General features: G+C 39.0%; 1 protein-coding gene across 1 annotated transcript; it reads left to right on the forward strand.

The window, feature by feature from the left end:
• The first annotated feature begins 772 nt into the window (after positions 1-772).
• calr3a (calreticulin 3a) lies at positions 773-8,216 on the forward strand. The gene is made up of 9 exons (XM_067598027.1): positions 773-973; positions 1,853-1,954; positions 2,533-2,736; positions 2,924-3,018; positions 3,115-3,324; positions 5,555-5,668; positions 5,877-6,020; positions 6,172-6,264; positions 7,244-8,216. The coding sequence occupies exons 1-9, from the start codon at positions 880-882 to the stop codon at positions 7,454-7,456; spliced, it is 1,269 nt and encodes a 422-aa protein (XP_067454128.1). The 5' UTR covers positions 773-879; the 3' UTR covers positions 7,457-8,216.
• Positions 8,217-11,056: the final 2,840 nt, after the last annotated feature.

Genomic DNA, 11,056 nt, shown 5'->3' on the forward strand with positions numbered 1-11,056 from the left:
ACAAGCACAGCAAAGCGTTGTTTTAACCATGGTGTTAGGTTTTAGCTGCTTTTCACTTGTTTGGGGAAACGCTGATGCGCATGCGTGTTACCATGGTTACATATATACGCCACTTAGAGATCATTTCCTCGACAGTTCTTTCATGTCCAGAAAAGGTTTAATGGTCGTTCAGATTTTGAATTGACAAAATCAGACATCTGCTATTAAAATCCTATGGTTGGTCAGCTTTGCTTTGGTCTGTTTGTCACAGTAAAGGTTACTATTATAAGGAAACTTTATCATTATAACGAATTTCGTAACAAGGAAATACATTTGGTTGTTAAAAGGAGAAACGTTTCCTCGTTTAAACAACGAGAAAATAACTTGTTTTTCTACTGTGGGATATTTAAACTGAAGCCCTGTTTCCTCCTCCAAAAGCTTTACTAATGAAGAATCAAACTGGAAGAACAAACAAACGTGATCATGCTGATGTCATCGGCAGTAGGCCAAACACTGCCCCCCCAAATGAAACCGAGCTTAGTCTGTTTTGGAGTATTTTGGGACACAAGAACACAGTCGAGGCTAAAGGCTTTTTCCCTCTGAAACCTGTCTGGTGAGTGAAACCATGGATGTATCATAAGAGTTTTTATGATACGTCCATGAATGAAACGTGTTCCTATTTTCAGGAAGCCTCCGCCCCTTTCCGAACTTCGCCCGATATGACCCGAGCGTTTCCGAAAGTTAACTCGTGGTCTCATTTCATTGGCGAGACGTTCGTCCAATGAGCCGCGGCCATCTGTGCAGGGCTCGGCGCTGTTGAAATTCTCAGGTTACGTTTCCTGCAGGCTTTATTAGCTGGTTTCACCTCAGAGCAGCTCTCTTTACCTCCCTGGCACCAACATGAAGCTTCCAGTGGCCATTCTTGCGGTTTTTGCATCGATAACTGTCACTATTGACGCTGCTGTCTACTTCAAGGAGCAGTTTCTGGATGGAGGTGCAGTATAGCCTATTCCATGTCTTCTTCCCTCATGTATGAATGATTGTGTTGTGAAAGTTGCTGCTAACTGCATTGAACAGCCCGCCGTATCATTTGGTCGTTTATCTTTAATATCTGGCACGTCAAACAAAGTGTTTCCTTTAAAATGACCTTACTAATAACTGAACCCAGTGTAATAGCGTTAGGCCACGTTATGTCTGTTAGTCAGGTGATGGTAATGTTAGCTAAAAAATACAGACCAGCTAAGCTAAAGTAATACAGAAATTAACTAAATGTTCAAATATTATTTGAAAAATGGAGGTTGTCACAATTTAGTCAAGGCAGTATTTTTGTGTATGGGAATACCAAAATATTCATAGGCTGACATCCTGGTATGAGTCCAGAGATTCTTTCACTTTTGATATTGTGCCGCTGAACCATGTTAGGACTTTTTGGTATAACCCAACTACTCTGACTGTCCTCAATGTGCGAACCAGAGGGAATTAAAGCAAAACTTCGATGGAAATGTAAAAAAAAAAAAAAAAAAAAAAAAAAAAAAAGTCCGTAGACCTCTTAACTGTCAAGATTTGAAAAAATACAGACTAAAATTGAAGCTAAAAACAGTATTAGTGGTAAATCAGTTGCAAAAGAGAAATATATATATATAATACGTCCCCACCAAAACCCCTGTTATTGCCAAAGCGTGCCTCTCTATTAGTTTCTTAAAATGTCCGCTTTTATTTTGTAAGCAAAGTCGTCGAATTCCGGTGTTCTTCTGCAAAAGCAGTGCCGCAATTTGAAGTGGGTGTCTGGAATAAGCAGTATAATAGATGTATAATACAGTTTTAACTAACAGGAAGATGGTGTAACCAGCTGAGTTGGATTTCTGTGTTTCAGACGGATGGAGCAGCCGGTGGGCCGAGTCGAAGCACAAGTCGGACTACGGTCAGTGGAAACTGACAGCTGGAAAGTTCTACGGGGATGCTGAGGCTGATAAAGGTAATTCTCATATATTCTGTATGGTGTTGTGTGTTTGACTTAAAGTCAGAGACAATTGATACAAATGGATGTGCCTGAAATGGGTGCATTTTCATATCACAAATACTAGCAGATCACTGGTATCATGCAAATGTAGGTAAAAGGGGTTTTGTATATGACCTGCTCTCAGTGCAGCTGCTGAAAAGACGAGGAGTTGGCCTGTGCAGTATGTGCTGAGATTACATGCTGAACTGAAATAACCTGCTAGGAGGCCCTTGGGTAAAACATTTGCCACTGGGCCCCTATAAACCCGCAAACTCTTAATGCATTGTTTACAGTTTTCCATGCTGTAATACTCTCTGGCCACAGGTTTGCTGTGTGGTCATTTGATTAATTTAGGAATATTTAACAAAAAACGAACACTACATTTTTGACACAAGGCCCCTCCTCCAAATAAATCATGATCCCTTTTGATGAGAATTAAAAAAATCTTTTACAAGGGAACCATACTGCACAGTCACAAACAAAAGCAATGAATGGCTTTGAGCCCTTGTTGCTAACAGTTGTTCATTCCTAGTTATTTTTCTCACCTACACCAGGTATCCAGACAAGCCAGGACGCCCGCTTTTACGCCCTCTCGGCCCGCTTTGAGCCATTTAGCAATGAGGGAAAGCCCCTGGTTATCCAGTTTACCATCAAGCACGAGCAGAAGATTGACTGCGGAGGCGGCTATGTCAAGATCTTCCCCTCTGACCTCGACCAGAGCGACATGCATGGAGACTCGCAGTATTACATCATGTTTGGTGAGTCATGTTTGTCTTTTAGAGGCAGTGAGGCCTAACCACGGAACACAAGTGTTTGAGGAAGAGAGTGCTTTGAAGGATGCTTGTTGTATTTTACTGACAAGTTATTTTTACATTCAGCTGTCAAATCTAGTCATTTTAAATAAAAGAAATGAAATAAATAACATAAGATGACCTTTGTCTCCAGGCCCTGACATCTGTGGTTACAGCACAAAGAAGGTTCATGTGATTTTCAACTACAAGGGACAGAACCACCTCATCAAGAAAGACATCAAATGCAAGGTAGCTACTGCATGAATATTTTAGATTGTTGTCCTATGTGAGCATGAATTTAAAGATTCTTGCTCACTCTGAAGTCCCTCCATCCCCTCTCTCCAGGATGATGAGCTGACCCACCTGTACACACTGATCCTGAATCCAGACCAGACGTACGAAGTTAAGATCAACAATGAGAAGGTGGAGTCAGGTTCCCTGGAGGACGACTGGGACATGCTGCCCCCGAAGAAGATCAAGGACCCCGAGGCCAAGAAACCCAGTGACTGGGACGACAGGGCCAAGATCGACGACCCCAACGACACAAAGCCTGAGGTAGGAGATCAGAGCACAGTTCTTCACATCTGGTTCAGTAATTCAGACTAACAGGCTGAGGCTAATGGTCATCCAGATAATTTGGTTCTTCAAACAGTTACAGGATTGATTCGCAAAACCTGGATAATATTATCTTGACAGTGTGATTTATTTTGAAATAAAGATAACATGAGTAGAGAGCCATAACCATTGGCTAAGTGTTGATCATATGATTGCAGATATATTAGGAAGTACTGTATTTGTATGAAAGCCCCCAGCATGCACTTAGCTTTAAATTATTAACTTACTCCTATTTAATTAGATTGTTTCAATCTAAGTAGTCCATTATAAATGACAGTGTTCAAATGACAAATCCCCCATAATATCATAGTTCAATGCCATATTTTCTGGTTTCATTTGTCTTTTAACACACACTTTTAATTGAATTTTGTCTCTCTTTTTTTAAATATTCGGTCAATTTGTTAAGTTGTTATATTCTCTTCTGTTGTATATTTTATCAGCTATAATTATTTATGTCTTTGTGGTGAACATTGTGTTAATTACACCAACAGATTTTACTAGTTTCTCAATAATAATGATATTATTAACCTATATATTCTGATAAAGCAGGTTCAGGATTAAAGGCTCCAGATACATTTTAAGCCAGCTTTGAAGAACTGCAAATCAGCAATCAAGTCAAACTAATTCACTTTTCCAAATATGAAGAACAGGGCCGGGTTAACTTAACATATCATGGCTTGGATATTGACCTAATTGTGTTTCGGGATAAGACATGAAACTCTTGGGACTTTAGAAACTTTCTTGCTGTCCCACTGGTATTCTCAGATGCTTGATGAGTACTAGTTCACTGAATTTAGAACTCCTCGCTTGTAACCCTACCTGAATGGGGACTAGGCTTTGTCAAAGAGGGTGTAATAGCTTTGGAATCTCAGGCGGTCTCAGACATCTCATCATACCTTTTACTGTCAACACTACTGAGATATTATCACCTGACTGGATGCATTCTATGGTAAACCTAGGACTAGTTCCAAGAAGCAGATTTACCAGGTCAACTACTCAACTTTTCCGAGGAAAACCTGGAACTCTCAACTCTGGAGCATGAACTGATTTTAAAAAGAGATGTTCTGGGTTTTACTTAGCAAAGTTATATCTAGATAACTCTATGAACCAGAGTCTTGGTTCAGGTAATGAATGCTACTCACACATCAAGAATTGTGACATATTTGTGTACACTTTGATCGACTACCCGAAGCATGCTGTGCTAGAAATGTAGATAAACTTAACAAACTCACACATCAGAGTGCGCAGATAGAATTCACAGTGCAAATCTAGACTGGCTAATTAATGAATTAATCTTAATCAATGAAGACACATTGCATTCTTTTTCAGTGAGTGGATTGGTTTATTGGTTTAAGGGAAATCATGTGCTGATCATGTGATTGTACTCATGATTGGCTTGGATGGAACTCTGGCCACAGACATTTTACTGCTGCAGCACAGCAGTTCATTTAAAGCTGAGGGCGCTGCAGTATCTTACTCAACACATATTCTAGTTATAAACTGAAACCGTAATATAATCTCTTATATAGCAGAGGCACTCTAAATCCAACGTTCAAATTTAGATTTAACTACATTTTATTGATCGTCTCAATCCAAGTGTATGCAATTTATACCTATGATGCAAGTGCATTTCACACACTTGTGTGTGTGTATACATTTCATACTCTTACATATATAAGCAACAGATTTCCATACAAATGTCATAATTACATGACCAGTGTTACAACCAATCATTCCATTGCTCTGTTGGATACTTTTATATCTTGTGCTCATAATATCCCAAACTAAATTTGAATTGGTTCTGATTTTAAGTGTACTGATATGATTCTGTGTGTATTTTATGATTACTCTTTATTGTGTAAATTAACTACACCAACAGATATTGATGATTTCTCTAGATCTTACATGTTATCTAAAATCATATTTTTACCTAAATCACTCTATTGGTGTTCATAACAAAAGCATTCATTCGTATATGACAATGAAATTGTCTGTCGCTCTGACATAAAATGTAGCCAACTTTTGAAAAACTGAATAATCCAGGCTTTTCACCAATTAAATCAAGACAATTCAGGGCTGAGGCACTGTTACTGTTTTATGATGTGCACAAAGTTTTAACATTGGATTTTTTAGTGACTTGTGTGGTAACTGTGATGTTGCTACCTTCCAGGACTGGGAAAAGCCAGAGACCATCCCTGACCCTGATGCCAAGAAGCCTGATGACTGGGACGAGGACATGGACGGAGAGTGGGAACCTCCCATGATCACCAACCCAGAATATAAGGTATGGCTTGTGAAGCTGCATGGGTTTGAAGCCTTTGTAGATGGAATGATTAAAATCCTTTGACCAGTATTTGTAAAAAGAAATGAATGTATTTAAGGCTTTGGGAAGTGTAGAGAGGTAATACTCTGAAAGCATTACATCAATCAAGGATTTACTCTAGAACCCAGTATGACCTCTAGTCCTAACCCCTGTTGTGCTGTCTTTGCAGGGCGAGTGGAAACCCAAGCAGATTGACAACCCCGATTACAAGGGAGCCTGGGTGCACCCTGAGATCGATAACCCAGAATACACTCATGATGCCACCATGTACAAGTTTGACAAGATTGGAGTCCTGGGCCTGGACCTATGGCAGGTAATGATTACCACTCAGCTGTCGAGAGTTGTAATAACTGTATTACTGGGCCTACGTACAGACATGTATCATGATGTGTCATAGAAATGGATGATGAGTTATCATCATATTGTATATGTGCACTTTATGAGTGAATAATGTCTCTGTGCAGGTTAAATCTGGCACCATCTTTGACAACTTCCTGATCACTGATGATGTCAAAGAAGCAGAGGAGTTCGGAAAGGAAACCTGGGGAGTTACTAAGGTAGGACTGTGCTCAGAATATAATATTAATATACTATATACTCTAGGTAGAGCCTACTATACACCACACTGTGTATTCAGTGCTTATCTGTTCTGACCAACAGTCCAGAAACTCAAAGGTATTCAATTGACAGTGAAGAAAAGCAGCCCAAAGTTCTTGCCCACCACCTCATAGACTGGGGGTTTGATTCCCAGTAGCACTACCTTGGTTGTGTGTTTCAACAAACACAGCTGTGTTTATTGGGAGTGGAAAGCCAGCTAGGGATCACTTTCTTGTTGCTGCACTGGCAACTCTGACTTGTTTTTCAGGACACCTTCACTGATAGGAGGAATGATCTGGTGGGAATAGTGTGCTACACCCTCCTAGTGAAGAACAACAGTAGTAGTGAGCAGGAGGCAAAAATGCAGAAAAGTTAGAAGTATGCCTTATTTAGTCTGCATTGTTGTTTGCTGCAGGCCAGCACCCAGTAAGACTGACTAATCAATGTTTATGATCAGCCCCCCAGGAGAACAGCCTTATCTCAGGAGCATCTGTAGTTCAGGTGGTAGCACAGGTCAATCTTTGGTTCCTTTTGTCCACATGCTGAAGTGCTCTGAAGTAAAACACCCCACATTGCTCCGTATGTGTGTATGGATGGGAACAAATGTTTGTTTGGACAAAAAGAGTTCTCAAAGTCCAAACTTCATGTTGAGAAAGACTGAGTGTATTCATTGATGACTAAATCTACTATTGTTTGTGGACATTTCTTGGTATTTTTGTGTGGAAACACGGTGTGTTGTACATTAAAAAAAAAAAAAAAGTTGATTTATGTATTGAATCCAAAGTAAGTTAGAATTGGGGCAGTGTGAACCTAGTACACTATGACATCATGAAACTAAAGTGTCTAAAATCCTTTTAAAAGATGCCCATCAACTGATGGTCAGCATTATACTTGTTACCTATATAAACGTTAAAACAACTTGTCTTCTTTGGCCACCAGGGACCAGAGAAGAAGATGAAGGAGGAGCAGGAGGATATGGAAAGGAAACTGAGGGAGGAGGAAGAGAAGAGCAAGAAGAAGGACACTGAGGGTGAGGAAGAGGACGAGGAAGACGGCGAGGAGGACGAGGAGGAGGAAGAGGACGAGGAGACGGATGAGGACGCTGGGACAGAAGAGGTGGACGACAACGCCAAACAGAAGGATGAGTTGTAAGGAGAGGAGCTGGTTGGTGGACTGCTGTGTGCTTCTCTCTGCAGGTTCAAGCTATCGACAGAAAATCAGCTAAAGCCCTATGGACTCTGGCCTTTGATACGGCATTTATTCAGGTGCAGGGGCAGGGGAGGGGTGGAAGGTGGGGTCAGGTCAGATTTATTTTTTATTGATTCCTTTGTTGCTTTTTTAGCCTTCAAATTAGAGAAGGGAGAAGGGTTTACATGTTTTTCTTCTGTTTGTGCGTCTGCTTCGGTTGAGAATTTTCTAATTTAATGTGATTTACTGAACGTGGTCAGCCCCATGGTATGTGTGCATCCTACAGTTACCCACAGTGCTACTGTTTGGTCCCATTGTCATCCAGTTTTTTTATTATTGCCTCTGTTGGGATGTCAAGTAAATTAAGTGTCTGTGATGTCTGGTTCATGCACTTTTAATTCTCCTGTGTGATGTAGTACTGCTCCTTTTGAATTGACCCCCTTTATAATTTATTCAATCATTACATTCATTTCCTGAAAACAACATGAGTCAAAGCTTTGATTTTTTTTTTTTTTTTTTAATTTTATTTTATTTTTTTTGCATTTGTCCTCCAACTCTGTGTGTGTGTGTGTGTGTGTGTGTTTAAGAGTGAGACTGCATTAGACAAACTGTGATATTACAATCCTCATTTTCTAATTGTTCTAAATAAGTTCCTGTCTCCTGGGTGCACAGTTTGTTTTGTTTAGTTTCAGTGAATAAATTGAAGCTTCTCTCAACAAAGTGACACTTGTGTTTCATTGTGGTGTGGAGGACCTTATAGGGGCGATACAAACAAGCATATACCATCAGGGACAGAAGTGGTTGGTGACATTGTGATATATATACTGCAGGATCCCATTCTACAGTCTGCTAGGTTTGATTTTACATCAATGTGATAAAGTTTGTTTTGTCAGCTAAATAATGTATGGGATTAGACAAAAACATTACTATTTAGTTTTTATTTTATTCATGTTTCTCATTTGATTTTCCAGAAAATGAACTGTATCATGATATATATATATATATATATATATATATATATATATATATATATATATATATATATATATATATATATATAAATAAATGAATATCCCAATAAAATTACATCAGCTATGATAGTGGTTTTTTATAAATATCACCCACAGAAGACATTTGAGTGAAACAGAAGGCTTGAAGGCTGATTCTTTTATAGACTAAATGTCTTTTTTTTAAATTAAAGAAAATCACTTAGTGTAGAAGTTTATTTGTGACCTTGGGATCAGTATGCATGACAAAACAAAACTCCAATCATTTACTGGCTTCCAGAACTTTCACAATCATCATTCAGTAAATGGAGCTGGTGCAGGTGTCATCATCAGACCTAAGTGCAGATCTTTGGTTCAGAGTGGAGGAGTGTGTCAAAATGTATCTGCTTGAAATGCTTTGCAGTTGGATGAATAGCCTCCTTGATATTTCTCTTGTCCAAATTAAAAAAACACAGATTTAGTGTTTCTACATCCAGACTTATCCTTGCAAGGGTTTGAAACAGCATTGAAGGAGATTAAATTCAGTTTGTTAATCTGCAGGATTGAGTTGGAGGCATCAATCTCAGAGACAGAACCTGGATGACTAAAACTATCTGACTGGAGAGATACTACTGGAGGTAAGAGAGAAAAAAAGGGTGAACTTACCATTTAAATGGACCAGTATGAAAGAGACCCAGTCAGGCTAAAACTAACTTATGGTACAACAGAATATTATTTATTTACTTTAACAATTAGCAAGTTCAGTGTATGGAAATGTGACAGCAAATATTGTGAGACATTGCATTTATGCAGCAAAAATGAAAACTGTTGGCTAATTATAAACTTGACAGGACAGAGGAAACTCCACAAGAAACAAAGTTTGGACTTGTAGCTACTAAAAATAAAAATGTCCAACACGTCTGATGAGGCTCAGGATTTATCCTAGAACAGAGCCATCATTAACATTATTAATTGCACCTGTGCTTTTAGTCATTAGCCAACAAGTCAAACTGTCTGTGGAAAGGGTATGCTTTATAGTGTGGCTACCTGGTGATTGACAAGTTGCTACCCCAGTGGTGTGTGAGGTTCTGTAGTTGAATCCTGGGTAGCTCCTCTGCAGCTCCACGCTTTGGTCCAAATCATGGATGTATAAAATGAACTGGATACAGCTTTGGAGGCAGGGCCCTGTTCATTCCTATGAAAGTTGCTCAGTGGCACATGAAGCCAAAAGCCACTTCCTGCTGTAAAGAAATTACCTGGATGAAAACATACTGCGCACACTCTATGAGCCCCAGTGTCCATAGAGCATGCTCCAAGGATGTATTATAAGAGCTCTTATAATACATCCATGGTGTGCTCACTAGAGACTTCTGTTAGCCGAGACAGCTAACTTGAATGGGGATAAAACAATTCAATTGTGCAGCTCCCCTTGACTTTTAAAATGTGATTGGACTGAATGGATCAGATTCTGATAGTGAAACGAGTCGCTCTGTGGGATTGTGATGCCCCAAAAAATATATCCGCTGATATACAGACATCTCTTCACTATGTAAGTCTATGGGAAAAGGACTTTTTGGGCCCAGTAACATCTCGTGATGTTTTAATTACATGGTTTGGCCGCTATATCAAATTGGCTTCAAAACCCAGTGCTGTTCCTGGGGGCTTGGTCCAAATATGGTCACTTCTCATCACTTCTGGCTCCAAGATGGCAATGGTCAAAATGCCAAACTCTGGGCTTCAAAATGGGAGTCCACAAGCCAATGGCTAATGTCATTCATCTCCACCTGGAGATAATGAACAGCAAACAACATGGATTACGGAATATGAAAAGCTGGGATTGAAAACTTTTGAATACTCAGAACATAAATTACAACATACGGAGAACGATACTGAACCTGAAATAATTTCTTCAACAAGCTCAACAACAATTGCTATTACTACACAGATGATCAGTTCAACATGAAGGTCAAGTCAGATCATAAAATCTCAGTTATTCACTATAACAACAGAAGTCTACATGCTAACTTTCAAAATATCAGAGAATATTTAAGTCAATTTATGAAACCATTCAATGTTATAGCTATATCAGAGACTTGCCTTAGCTCTGAGAAGGGTGTGGATTTAGAGTTAAATGGATACAAATTGACTTATATGATTAGGAAAAACAAAAATGGAGGGGATGTGGCTCTGTATGTGGATGAAAGCTTCAATTATAAGGTAGTGGAAAGTAAGACAGTTACTATTGATGATGTGTTGTAATGTATTACCATAGTAATCTGTATGGAAAAAAAAAAAGTTAACTGTGTATATAACACCTTGATCTAGTATTAACGTATTTAAGGATAGTACGGAGGTAATGTTTGCTAAGACAAATCAGAAGGTTATGTTCATTTGTGGTGTTAGACCCAAATAAGCACAAAATGACTGAAGAGTTTATCAATACAATGTATAGTATGAGTTTATATCTGGTGATCACTTGACCTAGTAGAATAACATCACACTGTGTGTGTGATAATATATTCACTGTTATGGAGGACAATACAATGAGCGGGCTATAAATAAATGACAACAGTGACCA

Source organism: Thunnus thynnus, chromosome 8 (assembly GCF_963924715.1).
Source record: "Thunnus thynnus chromosome 8, fThuThy2.1, whole genome shotgun sequence".
Taxonomy (NCBI): Eukaryota; Metazoa; Chordata; class Actinopteri; order Scombriformes; family Scombridae; genus Thunnus; species Thunnus thynnus.